The 20,857-nt window shown below is 36.1% G+C and overlaps 1 protein-coding gene across 3 annotated transcripts in view; it reads right to left on the bottom strand.

Annotated features, from left to right (window-relative positions):
* Positions 1-4,496: 4,496 nt before the first annotated feature.
* LOC145664887 (mitochondrial uncoupling protein 4-like) overlaps positions 4,497-20,857 on the bottom strand; it is a 59,050-nt gene continuing 42,689 nt past the window's right edge. For all 3 annotated transcript variants that reach the window (XM_081731943.1, XM_081731945.1, XM_081731944.1), the window contains exons 6-8: positions 14,279-14,476; positions 8,524-8,616; positions 4,497-5,060 (exon numbers count right to left, since the gene is read on the bottom strand). In XM_081731943.1, coding sequence (XP_081588069.1) covers positions 4,886-5,060; positions 8,524-8,616; positions 14,279-14,476 — 466 coding nt within the window. In that variant the 3' untranslated portion in view covers positions 4,497-4,885. The remainder of the gene's footprint in view (positions 5,061-8,523; positions 8,617-14,278; positions 14,477-20,857) is intronic.

The following is a 20,857-nucleotide window of genomic DNA, read 5'->3' as shown; positions in this document are numbered from 1 at the left end:
AGTCTTTCTAAATAATCACGGTTTGAAAGAAAGAAAAAAGAGAGAGAAAAGAGAAAAGCCAACGTTGGAATGATTCCCAACCGAAGGCTAGGAGTTTTATTTACAAAATTTGTGCATGAACGTGTCAATAAGGCTGTGAACGCTGTAAAGATTGATTCGGGGTGGACATTGAAACTTCATAATCGCTGCTGCATCGGGAGAAAGTGTCTTAATAAAGTAAATACTCTCAATTGATAATGTGTTATACTGTGCTCTTTACTTAGAAATGATATAGGCTTTATGAGTTTATAGAACGTAGCGTTTGTGGTCGTCCTTATGTTTAGGTGTTCTTTAGTTTAGGAGATACGAATAATACAAGCAGAAAGTACCTGCTTGATGAAGAACTGTTCAAATGTTAACAAGGCAGAAGGTGTGAGATGTTTTAAGTATCTGTAATGAATTATTCCTACTTCGTATAGAAGTAAAAGGTCGGAGTTGAAAGGCTTGCTATTATATTGGAATTGTGAGACTTCTGAATTAACACATATTGGACTATAAAAAATAGTTAAGAGTAGCATTTGCACTACACAACAGAACAAGACGTTTTTGAAACAGCTTTTTCGAAAGGGTAAATACAAGGAAAATGGCTGGCACATACGCCCTAATTATTAACTTTATTATGAAAAATAGCTTACTTTGTGTCTCCACAGAAGGAACAAATACAGAGGTACATATTCATTTTTTATGAATATGTAACCCATAGCTTCTACCAGGAGATAATATTAAGTTTTATATTAACCTTGTAAGTTTTTTTTCTTATTTCTTTTTGGTGAATATTTATCAACAATTTTGCTACAAAAAATAAGTTACCTTGAAATTTATCACTCTTTGATGTTCTGAGAAAATAAACCTTTAAAGGTGTTTGTCTTCTCTCTTAACAGAACAACTGGACACGGGGAAGTGAAGTACAACACTTACTGCACTTATACTCTTGTTAAACATTTATTGGTACGCAAATGCTTCTCTTTGTTCACTTGTTTTAGTTGAATTTTATATTCGTTTTCCACAAATTAGTTATGAGTGCTTTCTAGACAGTGATTATATGTTTGCATATAATGAAGCTATAAAATCTGTGTATTTTATTTTGACTGTAATATTTGCTTTGGCGTTTTACTTTTGAAATGAAAAATGAAAGTTTTGAGTTTAACATCCCACGTTTATGTCTCTTAGGCTACGGGAGACGATGATTAAAGCATGTGAATGATTATGGAAGAATTGATGGAACGAGAAAGTGGGAGGAAACGGGAGCACTCCGAGAAAACCCACGAGCACGATGTTGTCTACCACAAACTTACTTGGCCGGGGATCGAACCAGGGACCGCACGCACAGACGTAAGCGCTCTACCACTGAGCCACCGTGCTGTAGTTTTTTCTCTGTACATAGTGACTGACGAAGGAGCCAGAAGAGTTCCTGAAAATGCTCACACAATAAATATACAGATAATACAGCTTTTTTTTTATTAACATATTAAACTAAGACCTGTGACAAATATCTTGGCATTTCAGCTAAACGAATAAAACGCAAGCTCTGGCGTGACGTTGCCAAGTGGTAAAGGGGTGTGGCTATGGGTAAGCAGACAATCTACAGCGCGATCAGGTGATAGGGGATAGACATGGATGTGTACAAAATAAATGTGGCAATACCGCTGGCCTCTCATTTGCTAGCAGCATTTAAAGGGAACTTGGAGCGCCGACTTCAAATGCCAAGATGTTTGTCACGCCGTTTAGCTTGTAAGTAACTTCTAAGAGATCTTTTTGTAGTTTCCACAATTGTCGAGCTTTGTTCCATTATTATTTATTTTTTCATTCTTTTGATAGTTTGTAGCTCTAAAATTTTTCAATCCATATTTAATTGGAATCTTTTAATAATTCATTCAATGTGATAATCACCCAAACTTCATCACATAGCCATGATAACATTGTCTCACCACTTACAAAACTGCACTTCAGTACGTCCAAAAAGAAAATTACTTGTACTACAAGTTACTTATCACAAATTCCTAATTTCAGTAATCAGCGTTTGCAGTTTTCAATTACGCAAGTAAGAAACTTACTTATTTTTTTTATTGCTTCCAAAATAAAAATACTTTTCGTTCATTCTACATTTATGTTCCCTGATCAGTAATACTTCACAATAACGAACAAATAAATCAAATATAAGCGCTTCCATTTTACAGATGTTAATGCAAATATCGCAATACAGTTTTCATTCTTTGCAAAGAAAGCAATGGTTTCGTTGCATAATTAAGCAATTGATTCTGTAAAACACACAGATTTCTTGTCGATGTATGAAACCGTACTTATGCTAGGAACAATTCTTATTTAGGAGCACGAGTTAAAAATTGCGATTTGAAGCACCGAATTGAACTTTGAACACCAAGTCAACACTTTTGAAATAAAAAAAGAAGTTGTGAATTGTACGAGACATATAAAATACATATTGTGACACTAGTAGTTTAAAGCAGTATACTTTTAAAATGTTCCTATTTTCAAAAGTCGAACGAAAACAGGTAAGAAAAAAGAAAACAAATTGGACCTTTATAACAAGGTTGTAGTATCTAAATATGAACATGTACAAAATATAGTCGAACAAGAGAAGTTTCACTAGTTAGGTCGTTTATCGTATGAAGACGCACACTTCATTTATTTCTTTCATATTTTTGGTCCGACAAAATTTTATATTGTCCTATGTTGATAAAACAGTGCTTTGTGTTTTACAACAGTGAAAACACATTGGCACTTGCATTGATTAGTAAAGAGTATCACTTAGCGAGCAATAAGACCAGTTTTAATTCACGGATTAATTATTTAAAAAAAAAAAAAAATCACCGATGTTGTGCAGGAACTTCACGTCTAGAAGGGAATAATAAACGATTATCATTTGTTTATTTTTTAGATGTCAATCACGTGTTTCATTACTACCTTCAACAGCCGTTACAATAGTTTTACTACTACCTTTGTAGCAATACGAGAGAAGATTCTTCATATAACGAGACAAAGGGATTCAGAAAAAGTTCAGTTTAAAGTGATATAAATCGTGATATACGTAACATTTTCCACAAAATTGCGGATTCTTGCTAATAATACTTCTAAATTTATTTATTTCTATATTCTGTGTTTAAAGAGTCAACACAATACCGTAAGAAGTACAAGAATCACCTATACAGAACCTAAAATGTTTTAGGTTATAATTGTACACTTATTGTGTACTCCAAAGTCTGACACCCTTATAAAAAGTACATTTTGCGAAGATGAGTGACATACAATGAAATAGTTTGTATTCTCAGAAATCACTACGGTAGATCTTTGTACCTATCAAATCTCGAAGATGACTATATTGAATCACATTGGATTTATGCATGCATGATATCCTATTCTTCTGAGACGGGAAATTTGAATCGTATATCGCTATGTGTTTGGGTACGCCTAGCTATAGTCAATATACGAAATGAAAGCTTGAAAGGTTTACGTCTCACAGTTATGCCGGCTGTGATGAGAAATGAATGAAATGAAGAGAGTGGGAGGACACGGGAGAACCCCGAGAAAACCCACTTACACGATGTTTGTCCACCATAAAGCTCACCTGACGCGAGTTGGGATCGAACCAAGAACCCCATGCACCAGAGGTGAATGCACTACCACTGAGCCACCGCGGTCCCCAGTATAGCCAATATACGAGGATATTATTAGGCTACCTATTCCATGAGGAAACTACCCACACAAGCTGTTTTCATGTATTTATACAAATATCCTAAAACGCATGCGTATATTTATTGATTAAAATTATGAGCTGTATTATAGAAACCGTCATAGGAGGCAGTAATGAACCAAATAAAATAATAACACTGTGGAGATTTAAAGCAATGCTTATGTACACAATATACGGTCTTATATAACTGGTATGGATTTTCTACTTGCAAGCAGACGCATTTGGTCTCATAAATTTGATACTGAATTAACGTCCTCACTGAAATAATTTCCAAGGACGGGACCAATTATTTAAAGTGGGGTCCGAACCACTATGTCGCAAACGTGCACGCACTGAGGATCGAACTCGAACCCATAATTAAAAAACTACCACACCGTACTAGGACTGGGATCAATTATATATATTCTGATTCATACGCAGAAAGTACATGAAATGTCTTATACATTACATTTACTTCCAATTTTAGAAAAAGAAACAAAAAATAGTCTATTGCGTTAATTATTTTGGTACCCTGTTTTCATCAGACTTGTAACCTACTGTCAATGTTTCTGTTGTATTTATGGAACTACTGAGTAACATTATTTTCTTAAAATTCCCGCATCTATTATTCGCGTGAAATTTAAATGCGAGAGTTTCTTTATAGGAAGCCAAACAGATGAATATACAATTTTTGTACTATACTCTTATCACGCGACAAACGAACATAAAAATAGATAAGTCAAGTCGATTATATGGTGTTTAATACATATATAAAACAAGCAACCCACACTTAAAAAAGATTCTGGTTAAACATGACAGAAAAATCTCGTTACCACATTATCTTACACTAGAATGCACCGCCATATTTGTATTACAAAATATACATTTACAACAATAAATGCCTTTGTACAGAATGCCAGTTATCAAGTTATTTGTCGATGACACATTTAACAATCATAATAACAACAATAACACTCTCCCTATGAAATGAAGAACTATTCTCCTTTGCAAACATAATCACTTCATATATATATATTTATATACACGTTATCTACGTATCACAAAATACTACATGTACATATTCATTTATATTTATCGTCAATAAAAACTACCTTTCTCCTATTTTTTCATTCTTAAAAGCAGCTCCAAAATACCTTACTAAAATGCTGTAGCTCCTAGCATGTGACGTATCTTCTCAAAGGATAACCAAAATGTTAGAGACCAAGGAGCCATTCGAATCCAGACAGGCAAAAATCCTTTATAAAGAGCGAATAAGCCTTCATTTTGAACAGTCTTTACTAAACAGTCCACAGAGGATTTATAACGAAGTCCTCTGTAAGAAGAAAGAAAAAAGTATCAGTAAATGTTTTGTATTCAGCGGGAGAGAGATTGCAATGGTAAAAGACCCACATTTGGATAAATTTCTAATTGCACTTTACCAATTTGGAGACGCGGAATCCAATGGATGAGTGGTTTGATTTGTATAAACTAATATTGTACGAAAACGAAAAGTTTTGGAAGCTTCTAATTCAATAGATGTCAGAAGTTTTGTATCCTTTTAACAAATCAAAATATTCTGGAGTGGAGAGTGGGGAAAAAGAACTACCACTCACCCCAATGATAAAAGTGTCCACGTTTGAAATGAAATCTTCAAGTTTTACGTCCCACGATTATGCCGGTTAGGCTAAAGGAGACAATGATGATGAGATGAGTGAAATGAAGAAAGTGGGAGGAAACGGGAGAACACCGAGAAAACCCACGAGCACGGTGTTTGTCCCTCACAAAGTCCACACGGCGCGAGCTGGTATCGAACCAGGGACCCTAAGCATCGGAGGTGAACGCTCTACCACTGAGCCACCGCGCCCCCTGGTGTCCACATTTGAATAACCTGATTGCGATTTTTATATGAGGAACATGGAATCCAATCGAAAGATTAATCATATGCATCCATGACAGCACGATAAAAATGGATTCAAAATTGAGATATTTATATCCTTCCCAACTTCGAGATCACTTTTCTTGTGACCCCATAGACGGATATGTTTAAAAATAGGTCCATAGGTGGTAATGACGAAAACATTCAAGTACCTGGGATCAATTCTGCAGAAAATAGCAGGAATAGAAGAAGATGTAAACAGCAGAATTGAACGAAATGGAGATAAGCGGCAGGAGTGTTGTGTGATCGCAGGGTACCAAAACGCATCAAAGGAAAAGTTCCCAAAACAGCTGTAAGACCTGCCTTATTATACGTAGCAGAATATTGGACGACGGAGAAGAGGGAGGAAGACAAGATGAGATGAAAATGTGGATGTGTGGATTGACGCAAAACGATAAAATTAAGAATGAAGTGATCCGGAGAACAGTAAAGGTGAGACCAGTAGTAGAAAAGCTGCAAGAAACTAGATTGAGATGGTTTGGGCATATAAGAAGAAGACCTTTGAAATACATAGCTCAGCAATTAGATGCTATAGAAATGAGTGGGAAACAAGCCCGAGGTAGGGGAGTGGGGAGATTGCATTAAGAACCTTATGGTGCAGTCTGATGTCACAGCGGATATGACACAAGACAGAAACAGGTGGAGGACAGCTGACCCCAGCTAACTGGGGAAAAACTTTTTGATTTGATTTTTGAGTTTACCGTCCCTTTCAGCAGTGAGACTATATATGAGACGTGGACCTACTGATTAATGTGGAATCCGAACCACATGAGCTCCTACCGGGATTCGAACCCGGGTCTCTCACGCCAAAGGCACGTACACTAACCGCTTAGCCACGAAGCAGCTCTACGAGAAGAAGAGACGCGGAATGTAATGCAAATATTTTTAAATATACCCGTCTATTGGATCACAAGAAAAAAGATCCCAAAGTTGCGAAAGATACAAATATCGCAATTTTTAGGCCATTTTCCTCATACTTTCATGGATGGATATAACTCAAAGTAGTTCGATTGGATTTAATGTTCCTCACATTAACATAAGACTTCACATTAGCACAGACTCATATAGACTTCAACTTGTTTTGGTCTTCGAAAAACTTCCTGAGTGGTATTTAGTTAGTTTCAAAAGAGGCCTATGAAAACGTGTCAAAATTTTCTGACCAGAAACCGCAGAAATTTTATCCCGACGCGATTACGGTGTTGCCGGAATTGCAGGTCATAGAAAAATGGTGCATTTATGGCTTCATAACTTTATTTTCAAATAATAACTGCAATCTCAACACTTTTAGACAACCTGATATATATATATATATATATATATATATCAGTTCGCGCGGAAAGTATTGACGCCTAAAACTTAGCGTCAATATTTTTCGCGTTTTTACACACCATTCGCGTATTTCCTTAATGATACCGTGGAAAGTATTGTCGCTCGCTGGAAGGAAAGACCCACCTGTAGTGTTTCTTTCTGTGTAGTAACAACTTTCAACTTGTTCTGGTGGGTCGATGGGATTATTTGACGTGTGCACGTGCTCTTGGTATTTCGTGTAATTTTGTTGCTGCAATGTGTGTGTTGTGATCTCATTTCTTTGTGACAAGATGCCTTACTACGCGTTGAAGCCTGAATGAAAGTGATGCGGGGATTGCCCTGTTTAATGCTGGTAAAAAATCCAAAGATATCTCTAGGTAAACGAGTTTGAAGCTGAGAACAGTATAACGTTCGGTGAAACGCTTTAAGGACTAAGGAGAAGTCAAAATGCCCCGCCCAAGACCAAAGTTTTATAGACCTAGGAAATTGTCTCAAAGAACGCTAAAGATCATGAAAAGGCAGCTGAAGAAGCAACTTTCTTTAACAGCTAGTGAATTAAATGAAAACAATCCTGCATTGCTTGGGAATGTGTCCTTTTAGACAATGCAGTAGAAAATTCATGACGACTTAGGGCGACGAAGTTACAGAGCTCGCCGAAAACTCCTTCTTGCAGAGAATCATCGTAAGAAAAGACTGGCTTTCTGTAATAAATATGGTATCTGGACTGTTAATGACTGAAAAAAAGTGTTGAGTGTTGTGGATTGATGAAGCCACTTTTTTTGTTAGTGGCACTGGTTGCCAACGAATGTACTATCCTCATAGTACTGATCACACCTTTCTTCAGTGCATTTGTCCATCTGTAAAAACCATGCCAGTATCATGGTCTGTTGTTCCTGTAGGTTATGGTGGTGTAGAATTAGTTATCCACCCTAGAAAGCAGACTATGAATCAGTTTGTCTATTTTGAGATATTAAACGATGCATTGGAATTGTCCTTTGCAAAAAGTGAAGCGTCATTTTTATGCAAGATGATGCTCCTTGTCATACAGCCAAAAGTGTGGTATCTTGGCTTAAAAATGCTTGTGACACGTTTTTTGAAGATTTCTGAGAGCAAAGTCCAAACTAAAACCCTACAGAAAAGCTACGGTATATCATAAAGAGAAGTTTACAGGGTATGGACATCTCTACATTGTCTCTGCTGGAAGCTGCCATCAGGGAGGTCTGGGAAAATTTACCACTTGTTACCCACCAAAATGTCGCCTTCAATCTTCCAGAATGACTGAAAGCATGCAAGAGGAAAGAAGGTTAACAAAATACTGACTAAATTTTATTTTGTGTTGTGTTCGGCGTCTTTTCATTTGTGGTTCTAGCTTTCACTTGTGTCGCGTCAATACTTTCCGCGCGCACTATATATATATATATATATATATATATATATATATATATTTATTCTATGTATGATAGCCAGGAATCTTTTGATGTTGTTAAACGCAGACTCAACCCGTAAGTCAAATAATAAGTAAAATAAACAATTAAAATTGTTATTACCATACCTTCCTTTGCTATCGGTGGGTTGATTCATAACTCTTGTTTTCACAACATCAGCTGGAGTTCCCATTGTAGCTGCAACCAAACCCGCACAACCACTGAAATACAGAGAAAAGAACATACATGAAATGCTGAGTTTACATGAAATTAAGCATTGGAGTTTCCTTCAATCCTATATTATACACAAAGCTGCCATAATCCGACTAGAAAACCTCATAGTTACGAGGAGTGATCAGAAAGTAAGGTTACAAAGCCTGCAGTGAAACGTGTATATATTATTTCATACAACCAATACAGCCAAGTGATAGCACATACATTAGGCTATTTTTCAACAAAGTCTCCATATCGGTTGAGGCACTTATCGCATCGTGGAATGAGTTTGGAGATTCCCTCCTGATAAACATCCTGTCCTTGCGTGTTCTGCCACGTTGTCATGAAGTGTTTCATCTCCTCATCTGAAGCGAAGTGACGACCTCCTAAGTGCTCCTTCAAGTGCAGGATCACGCACTAGTCGCTTGGAACGAGGTCTGGGCTGTAGGGAGGGTGGTCGATGATGTTCCAGCGAAACTGCTTCAACAGCATGGTGGTCTTCTGGCTGTACGCCAACGCGTTTTGTCGTGAAGAGAGATGATGCCATTTCCGGTGTTGTCAGATGCCGGTGAATTTCAGCCGTGGTTACATGTTTCGCCCGCAGAAATCGAATATCTGAGCGGAATTCTTCGCGAGACCAGTTTTCCAAACGAGTCGCCATTTGTACTTACTTGCGTCGTAGGTTGCGGGTAGCTGAAATTTCACACAGTTGCCAATTCCAAGTAGCAAAATTACCATACACTTCTCATTCCTCTATAACAGACGAAACTCCAGAAATATCTGCCTTGTAACCTTAGTTTCTGATCCTCCCTCGTAGTTACAACTACCAACTTACCGCAATTCTTAGTGCAGTTTATTTTTCTAACTGCTTCAAATTATTTGGTTTATTTATCGTGTTAAGTAGAAATAGCAAATACTGAAGAAAAAAGACGGTTTGATTCCCTGTGAAAATGTTAGCCTCGGATAAAAATCTGAGTATTCATTCGGATGCCACTTTTCTGCATAAGCAGTAGGTCCTGTCTGATATAACCTTACTGATGAAAAGGGCCGTAAAACCTTCAAACCCATCGGAAGAATTAAGTCCGGATTCTCTGAACTTTTTACAAGTAGTAGTGCCAAGTGTACACAATGTGACGGAGTTTGGTTTATGGGTGTGATATTTTCATAATATTGAAACCGGACGTGATAGTAGATTTCTATCACTTCCGGTTTTAGTAAAGAGATAAGAATGAAGATGCGATATATTTTTGACCAGTACGACACTTCGTCACCTGTAAGCTTAGGCACTAAGTGATAACGACGTTGGTGCAACTATAGTGGTGACAGCAGCGTTGCCAAACCGGTTTTATATTAACAGATCAACATTCTTGATACAGAAGGTCGATCTGTTAATCTACGACCGGTCTGGCAACGCTGCTGTCACCAGTATAGCTGCGACAGTTCATTATTACTGTAGTGTTTCCGCTTACAGGTGCCTAAGTGCCGTGCTAGTGAAATGTGCCGAAAGTAAATCATTATCAGAAAGGGTACAATATGGCTCTTTTCCACGCATATTTTTCGTACAGCTAAATAGTGGAACAGTTGGATAAATAGTTTAACGATTGGAAAGACCGCAGCTAAAGATATCGTTACCTGGCAGATACGAAGTCCATGCAGAAAATAGGTAAGTTTTCTGCTATTACGATGTCTCAAGTTAGCAATAGTAGATGAAACGATTGCTTATCATTATGAGTTTTGTCCAGAAGACTCTGTACCTTGTTTTAGTGGAGTAATCGGTATGATCAAAGCGTGAAAACAATTGTATGAACTAAATTGCTGATGGATGTTTCAGTAATATGTCCTTAATTGTTGGCGTTGTAATAGGACAAGGAACTCGGCACAAGTCCTAAAAATCACTTCGCGGCACAAGACTTAAAATCATTTCGTGGCACAAGTCCTAAACGGCACTGGACCTAAAAATCATTTTGCGACACAAGTCCTAAACGGCACTGGACCAAAAAATCCTTTGTGGCGCTACCATCGTGTCCCTGCCAAGAATACTGTCAACCTGTTACTCAAAGTTTAAGATATACTGTTTAAAAATCACAGAACCTTAGTTCTTACAAGTAATTTGTATAAATACATATTCTATCCTTCTGAAATAAATAAAGCCTATTGTAATTTCTTGCTCTTTCCATGATAGATTTCTATGGTGACAAAATTTTTACTTGCTACCAAATGTGATTCCTAGATCTTTCATAATGTCTATTTTTCTCTATTTCCACACCATTGACCTAGGGTTAGTAACATAATGTGTTTTAGTTATGTACGTCATAAATTTTGCTTTCTTTCTCCTGATTTCAAGTAAATTATTTTTACACATATATTCATGTCTTTCTGTAGCAAATAGTTGTCATACTCGTAATTAACTACTCCTTACTCGTTATCATTATTAATAATAATTTTAGTATTACTAACATAGCTGTTACCGTTGGAATTAAATACGTTCATAATAGTATTGTGGCAACTACTTACTACTGAAATGCTTTATCGAATATTTAAGTCTGTAGTTTGTAGCAGGGTGGCCATAGAAGTTAATGGCTTATAGCCCATAGTGCGTCACTGAAATTTTAGAGGATCTTTGAAAAGCAACTTAATTGAAATTAATAAGAAACAGATATATTTCAAATAAATTTATTTAATACAAGAACATTACGTTTAATCAAGGCCGCAACCATGGTTGGAGAAGGGATGTATTAAAGTAAAGAAGTCACTCATCTTTACTCTTGGATATAAGAGTACAGAAGATAAACACAGTCAAACAAATGGACTTCATGAACAGCTTCCGATTTCTTATAACTAACTTATTCGTACATTTCCCACAAGCTGTGGTTTTAAATTTACGCTCTGTCAAGGCCCAGGTTTCAAAAAGGAAACAAACTGGAAATATTATAATATTATGTATTTATGTATGTGTGTAATATGTATAAATTTATTGTCTTATTGAAGCTTTGGTAATCTGGAAATAAACTTTTGGTTTGCTTTTAATATTTTGCAGTCCTCTAGAAAAGTTTGCAGGCTACATCCCTAAATTACTATGTAGTGGTTTCTGCAAATGTATTGTATTGCATATTACATTAGTAATTTAGCGATATTTGTTGACTTTTTTTTTTCTTATACATATCAACTCTATCAAAACACGCTGTGAAATATAGTAACTGCATTGCATAATAAATGTTCTTTGTTCAATTTTAGATTTACTGCGTTATTAACTGTATACAGTTGGTATTTAATGTTCACTCGTGAAATATCTAGCGAGCTTTTGTCCTAATTAAGTAAACTTTGGTCGATTTTTGTCCTACTCTTAATAAAATACATTCCACAGAGTATATATTACAATTCTGAATGCTTGCTTGGTTTTAGAAAAGTCTTGTAAAATATGCTTTTGAAACATTCTTATCTAATTCTTTTTTAAGGAATTTGTCTTGGAATTATTGTATCCCCATTTGAAAGATACTAATTTCTTAACCAATTATATGATTAATTCTTAGAATGAAATAGGTTATATAATGTAATTCGTCTATAAGTGCAGAACAGATAATAATAATAATAATCTTAGTAGTACAAATATAGTTGTTACCGTTGGAATAACTACGTGCGTAACATTATCGCCTACTACTTGTTGAATCGTCGCAATTTCGTGTGGTGGAGGCGAATTTCAGAACTAAGGAAAGTGAATGAAAAAGGAACAAGTCCTAAACGGCATAAGACCTAAAAATCATTTCGCGGCACAAGTCCTACACGACACAAGAGCTAAAATTTAGAGCTAGTGCCTATATTTTTAGGTCTTATGCCGTTTAGGACTTATGATTGTTACCCATAGAACTTATGATTGTTACTCATTGTGTTTTTACGACGAAATATATGAACAACACATTTTGAGAAATATGTATAAATCACATAAACTAGTGAACCAATTCCAGAGCCAGATTTAGATAGCTGTGGAACATGCGAAATAATCTATTCGCTTGAACTCTAGCCACGTTTTAATAAATATAACAGCGCTACAAGATTACAGATCGCAGTCCAGGGGATTTTTCATTTGGTCACATTTTTGTTTAAACCACTCGTTGAAGAGTATCCAGATCACTTCATGTCTTCACCGGTGTTCTGTCAGTTCTTGAACTCAATGAACTACAGGAAAATCTGAGCCCCTGACAGGGCGTCATCTTTGTGAGTCTCCTTAATCAGGGCAAGCGCCTCGAAAGTTGTTTTGCCCCAATGAAAGGAAAATTTAATCCCGTAGCCTTGCTCCGGCGAACACTCATTTCTGGCGTTCTCTGTCGTGACAAAAACTCAAAAACAGCTTTTTTTTGCGCCACGCGAGATCCTCATTGTGTCAGGCCCGGTGCGTTGCTTGGCTTAGACCCCCACCACAAATCTCCCGCCTAAGAGTGCGCTTCTGGCGACTGGGGCGCCGCGTGGCGGTCAGTCTCATTATTTGACGGACAAACCCTGTACTTCCAGGAGTCCACAATGATCCCAGTTCTGCCGAAAGACATCCTTCGCACTTTCGTACGGATCCAACAAGAACCAGGTGTGGATCCACATCGACAAAGATTCCACAGCCACATCTTCAGATCATCTTTCTAAGTTTATCATAACATGGATCGGGAAGCGCGTGCCTCAGTTACTCCCTTTTATGGCATTCTTGTAAAAAGTTCTCACGTCAGTCGAATGGATTTTGGACTTTTGCGCATTTGAATTGTTAAAACGACTTCTACAATATCGCTGCTCCTGTACACTCAATGGTCTATGGAAAACCTGCAGGGAGAAATGGAATGGAATTTCTATCCCTAAGCTCCAATGCAGTTTGTTGAAGTGGAAACTGCGATGACAACACAGCCTTTCAAAAGGTAAACACACTTTGAAAATAATTCGGATATAACCCGATCAGTCTTCTGTAGTTGCAGTCAGATTTTCTTATGATTCTAAATAAATAGAACTAGAACAACAAATTCTATGCTTCTTAGCCGTGTAGAGGTAAAACGGTGTATGCATATAACGGTGTATATTATCAAGAACCTACGTCCGCAAATGTTCAATCTTCCTGACCCTGATGTGTCAAGATGTAGGCACGGTAATTATCCTAATATGTTCAAAGTTTGTGTTCCAACTTAACTTCATTGTGCAGTCTGTAGATCCAATGTAGATCTCGCTGGATAATATTATCAAGCTACATATGATCTGAATTTATTTAAATATGATTAGAATTCAAGCGATCGCAGCTTCACAGCTATCTAAACCTGGCTCTGGGAATGGTTCACTGGTTTATATGAACTAACCATACTTCTCAAAATGTGTTGTTCATGACCTTTCATTTTAAAAACAGAATGACGCTGTCTTATTACAACCCCAACAATTAAGGACATGTGACTGAAACATTAATCAGTAATTTTGTTCGTACAATTGTTTATACGCTTTGATAATGCCAATTACTCAACTGAAACAAGGTATGGAGGTCTGGACAAAACTGATAATGATAACTAATCGTCTCACCTACTTATGCAAACTTGAGACATCCTTTATAGCAGGAAACTTGACCATTTTCGAATATGGGTGTATGAAAAAAATGTTTCAAATTACTTTCTAATATATGAAGTAGTAATTTATCTTGTATATTGCACATACCTTGAAAGCATATGAGTGAATGAATTGTCAGGCAACGACGTATGAGTGAGGATGAATCTTTTGGCAGTGTCATAGGTCGTCAGATCCCCCAAATTGACTAGAGCAGCACGCTGTACGTTAGGTATAGATCCTTTCCAAAGCCCACGCACTCCTCCTTCTGCTAAAATTTTTTGAAAAGCATGATATGTACCGTGTACTCTGAAAAGAAACAAATGCAGACAATGAATTTATTGCTATTATTATTATTTAATCTTACAACATTTTAAGAACTCTCGAACAAAGGAATTACGATCGAATTAAAGACATCGTACACCAAACTAAGTATGCTAAACATATCCTGGTAATTCAAAGGATCTCCTTTTGCAAGTTTGTTTTCTACGCAAAATCGGCAGCATAATTCGATACATATCCTGCTCTACATGGCCCATGAATTTAAATACGATAATTTATTAATGGTGACCACAGGATACACATTAAACACTGGAAATAAAAATACTCTACCCTTTCTCGGATGCAAGGTAGGCAATTTCTATTTCTAAGGAACCGAGGTGAACCCAGCTCAGAAGCTCCCGGTGTGTAAAGCTGTAAAACATGGCCTTTGTTGTCGAGCTGAGACTGTCTCTGATCCAGCCTGACCACCAAATATAACAATTTTTACTTTCTAGGTGATAGGTTACTTGTCCACCGGATTTCGTTCAGATCCAGCCAGTAGCTACCGAGAAATAAAGTACCACATACAACATCAGTCAAATCGAGGCGAGGCTGTTCTTGATCGAGCCCGCCCACCAAATATATTTTTTATTCGTTTGGTCATGGGCTATTTGCCAACCAAATTTGATCAAGATTCTTCTACTAGTTACCAAGAAATAAAGTAACCCTCCTCCCCTCACCTGGAGTGAAAGTATAAATTCCTGTATGCTTACGCCAGGAGCTAATAAAATACAATTGTATTTGATTATCCAGGGGCAACTGGAGAGCAATCTACAGACATGAAAAAGTGTCCTCCACCTTTCTTTTTTCCCTACTAAGTTCCAGAGAAAATTTAACCATCTTCATGAAGATATTAGTTATAAAAGATGTCACACTTTTGGATTTCTATCCTGGATTGGTCTAATTTAAATGCGACCTACATAGTTTACTCTCAGAATACGATAAGTACAAACATATTAGAAACTGTTTTGTCACTGTAATTTCAATTTATTAATCTGTATGTATATTAAAGTTCGGCTTAAATCACATAGTAAATTTCTAAAATAATTAAATTTTAAATAAATGTTAAAAACCCTTTTTGATATAATACTCCAAATATTATTCAATTTCAAACCCTTTTCCCAAATCACGTTGTTGGAATTTTGTTTTCCTTATTAATCCTTCATATACATGGGAGTGATACTGCTGATAACAGATACATGTTCAAATAAAACTCAACTTTTTTTTCCTTTTTTTTTTTTTTTTTTTAACCCATGCATGCTGTGCTCCCTCAGATTTTTTGACTGATTTAAACGTGATATCTTGTATGTTCTCGTCTAGTCCTGTTTGTTTATGGGACCAAATTTTGTGAATGATGTGTAATATTTTTTTTAAATCAATACGCGACCTATTCTATTTGAAATGCTACAAAAATATTAACAACTTCTGAACGAAAGCAAAAAGTGAGCCAGATAGTATCAGCTTTTTAATTCGGAACAGAATCATGTCAGCCGAATGCGAACTGCCCGCTGAGCAGCAATCACGGTATCACCATTACAAATATACTCCTCAACAACAAAGGCATGATGCTCACCGTCACGCCATTGCAACCATTAAAAATGGCACGTATACTGCTATTGATGGATACCTCCTCCACCGCCGTACCCACACAACTCACACAGCGCCCTCTCCAAATACGGAAAGTCTTTTAGCCGTTTTTTTTTTTTTAAGTTACTCACTATATTTTAAAAAAGCGGAGGTCAGTTAGCAAAGAGATTTAATTGTTACATAATTAATTTAAAATTATATTATGACAACTGTCCTACATCATTTTATATTAGTTGAACTATGAAACGTCAGCATTTAAATAAAACAACACGTGGATGGAATGCCAAAAGCCTTACATCATCCACTGTAAATCTATAAATCTGTAAGGGAATTTCTGCAGCTGAAATGTAGAAGTTCATTTATTGAAACAGGCAATAAAGCTATAGATTTTAACCCTGAAGTAGCTCAAGTGGTAGAGCGTTGGCTTCGCATTCGGAAGGTCGTGGGTTCGATTCCCGCTGCCGGCCACCCTGACTAGAGTTTTCCAGGGTTTCCCTCAGTTCTACCAGGCAAATGTCGGGATAGTACCTACTAAAACAGGCCCTGACCGATACCTTCCCAAATCCTTTCCATTGTTGTTGTTATTGTTGTTAGGTATCCAATTTAAAAATGGCCTTTGAGCTGTGTCTGGTGATTGTTAAATAAATAAATACATATTTCCGACAATCAATAAACTCATACCGCCTTATGCAGAGTCGTTTTGACGTATGATTAGCATCATACTAAAGGTATGACTACTGCAGAAAATATATGTTAATCAAACTCGTTAATATGACACTAATCATGCGTCATTACGACTGCATAAGGCCAATATTGTCAAATATCAGAAAAAGATAATAAAAAATATTTAGTTATAAATGCAAAGTGCAAGGTGGAAAGCAGACAAAGTAATGAATGTAATGAGAAATAAATAAAATGAAGTTTAATTATTATTAATGGAAGTAATACTGTATATATTATATAAGAATTACTGTACTTATAATTAACAGTTTTTGTATTTTCCATTTGTAATGTACGAACACTATTTCACATTAATTTTCCTTGTTTGATCTTGTTTTTTACTAACTTTTTTGTTGTTGTTGTTTAGAATGCATATAGATTATGTACAAGCCTCTTTTTTTTAATCATTTAAACCCTCTTTGCTTTTTAATCATTTAAACCCTCTTTGCTTTTTAATCATTTAAACCCTCTTTGCTTTTTATTATAGAAAACTCAACAGCAAAAATACCAAGAGGAAGTTTGATAGTCTTCTGATATACAAGGTGTATCAAAATGACTTTACAACTTAGAAAATGCATATTGATTTAATCATTTATCTTACAGACATGGTTTTGTTGTCATCTTGCAGTAAAATACATCAAATTTTGACACACGTAGTTCCAGTGTGACCACCCATCAAAAATATTTCGTACTAACCTATGCAGAAAAAAGTACTAGATCTAGGGAAAAAGTACTAAAATTTTATCTGCTTCGGTTTCACCCTGTTTATGACATTTTAAGATGTTAGTATCTTACTAGAAGGTTTCCGGCAGCTCCCCTTCCCCTGTGGGTGGGGCAGTGAGCTCCAACATTATTGAAAGAACCCCCAAATTTAAATTTTTTACAGCCAAAATTCGATACAAACCGTGCAAACCACTTACACCCTCCCAATTTTGACTTTACACCCACAAACTAAAAATCCTGTCGGAATCTCTGCTTAATTGTCATATTAGAACTCACTGTAAAATCTATAAAGTAACATAAGTATAACAAATAATATAGAGCATGTCCAGAGAAAACAAGAAACATCATAAAATGGGCTTATTGAGAAAATCGAGTTTTAATTCCTTAATAGCCTATTGTTTAAACGGATCACCAAATATGTAATATTGTTTACTATGGTCATTTATTAGTTTTAACCCTTCGTTCTTTGACACTTTTGTACTTCCTATTTTCCCCAATACAATGAATTATAAGTTACAGCACAAAATCGATAAATTTTCATGAGATTCCTTTTTCTCTCCCAAATATTTTTATGAGAGAAGAAGAGGAGAAAAGTACTAGATTTGTTGGTGAACGTACTAAAACACTAAAATATTATAAAAAGTACTAGATCTAGTGCGAAAGTACTAGCGGTGGTCACACTGCGTAGTACATACCTTCAGAAACACGCCACGAAAGCGCTAGCGGCAGTTGGAGTAAAGATGGCTGCCTTTATTGGTCCAGGTAAATGGATCAGTTGAGGTGGGCCAATTGCATGCCCCTCCCCCCCTTCCCACGTTCCCGGGACCTGACACCTCTTGATTTCTTCTTTTGGGGGGTTCATCAAAGGATACCCTGTTTGTTTCATCCTTATCGATTTCTCTACCAGCGCCCAGAGCTAGGATCTACCTCGCAATTGAACAAGTCACACCTGACATGCTGCACGACGTCGGCAAGAAATAGACTTCAAATCACCAATGGAAGCTACATTGAACTTCTTTAGGTATAAGGTAAAAAGCTTGATATATTTTGCTACAAAATCACACCGAAACCATGTCTGTAAGCTAACTAAATAAATCAATATGACTTCTCAAAGTTGTAAAGTCGTTTTTGATACACCCTGGAATAGCAAGTAAATGAAATATTGGTTTAAGTAATGTAAGAAACGAAAAACTTGCAACATAAACTACATGTATTCGATACAGAAACGTTTGTGAAGGCGTGAGCACGTGTGTATGACCTGAAGGAGTTCGGTTTGTATGGCGTGATATTTTCTAATATTGATACCGGAAGTGGTAGTTTTAGTAGTGAGATTAGATTTAGGGATGGAGTAAATTTTTGGGAGGCTTAATTGATTTCAGAAAACTACTTGTCGCTATTTATTTCAGTTTTTACTCTGCAGTGATCAACACTGAAGTCGGAAGCAGCTGATTTCTGTCACTTCCGGTTTGAATAGAGAGTTAAGGGAGAAGATGGTTCCTATTCGTAGATATAAAAAAGCTTCCCGCTACCTTGCTTTACATCTGCTCTAGATAGATTAATATTGAAATCGGAAGTTGTAGTGGTTTCTATTACCTCTCTGCATTTACAAGACAGTTACGGAAGATGAAACATATTTTTGGGACGCTTAACCGATTGCAGACATCTTTGTTCCGTAGTGATCAACGTTAAAACTGAAAATGGCTGATTTCTACTACTCACAATAGATAGATCACCTCCATCAACGACTTCGAGTCCTTACTTTTGTGTGTTAACTAATGTTAACATCGTTTTATAATTCTTCGAAATATTAAAAACTTTTATTGCAGTTTAGAAACATACAAAACTTCATGTACTGGAACTCACAATAATTTCAAGACCTATAAACAGCATTTATTTTATAAAAGAAATAGGAACTAGTAGATGGTAAACAACCTCAAAACACACTATATATATATTATGTATGACGTGCTAGTTTCTTTTTAAATTGTATGCTAGTGAAAGTGTTTTGAACTTGTATAAATACTACCTAAAAATGGCAGTAAAGAGGAGAACTGAAAAAAAAAAAAAAAAAAGAGAGAGAGAGAGAGAGAGAGCGTAAATCTTCGAGAAATGAGAATTTTTGCTGACTTTAACTTTTCATGTAAGTTAACCTTTTCTTATAATTGAATTTGTCTTGTGTAAGAGAATGTATTTTCAATACTTCTCACGGAGGTCTCTCGACAGACCTACCTGAAACCAGTACACTCAAATATTTGTTCTTCTATCAAGTAATTTTCAATTAGTCAATTTAATGTGTTTGAAATAGCAGACTAAACGGGTGCACTTAATTCATATTCATTTAGAATATGTCTGCCGTAATTGTAAGCTTTTCTTATGTCAAGGATGATTTATTGATCCAATAAATGTATATCAATTTGAAATAAATTCTTTTACAAATAACCTCGATTCATGATAAGATATTACCACTATACTACCACTGATGTCAAATCTAGAGATTAATATTAATATTCAATATATGGTCATTTAGAGAATCTCCTATCATTATTTAGAGAGATAACACATTTGAGTATCTACATCCTGGCTAAAACTAAGTAGTCCTTGAGATTTTTCGTCTCCCAGATGGACAGATGAACTGACAAGCGAACAGACAGGGTAAATATACAAAGAGGTTTTGGTAAACGAACTCCTTAACAAGAAAAAGTAGTGATATAATGTTTGTATAAATTCCAAAGTTGGTCGTCCGTTTCTAGCAAAATTTTGAAAATTCACCGGGAAGAAATGAATGATTTTCTCGTTTATAAGCTTGATAATACGTAAGAAGAGCGGAAGTTGTTTTATTTTATTTCATTTTTCTTATAAGCAGTTATAAACATGCAAGCGGAGGAAACTTGGTACAAGGTTACCGCATGGTTAGACTGTGAAAAAGTAATGAACATTTTCTATTCTGAACATGGCTGCAGGTGTACAGAAACGTTGCAATGGATATGAAATAACAGTAATACACTTTGTGAAACAATACGGTGATAATTAGGAAAATATTCAGGCAACGACCAACTTCGGAAATTTATCTTTGGCTGGGCCTAATACAACCTTACGCTTTTTGTCGAGAATTAGGCGGACGATCAACTTGGGAATAAATGTCATAATAACACCGAATTTAACTATCAGCGCGTGAAAATACAAAAACCATTCCTTATGAAATGATATTCTCTTCAATTCATTAGTGGATGGATATAAATCAAGCTAAGAATTCATTAACAGTGATATAATTGAGTGCTTTTCTGGATACTCTGGTGTTCTAATTTTCTTCATATGACAACACAAAAAGTAAAGCCAAAG

This window comes from Thermobia domestica, chromosome 11 (assembly GCF_964235325.1).
Source record: "Thermobia domestica chromosome 11, izTheDome1.hap1.1, whole genome shotgun sequence".
Taxonomy (NCBI): Eukaryota; Metazoa; Arthropoda; class Insecta; order Zygentoma; family Lepismatidae; genus Thermobia; species Thermobia domestica.
This window is presented reverse-complemented; position numbering and strand designations above follow the sequence as displayed.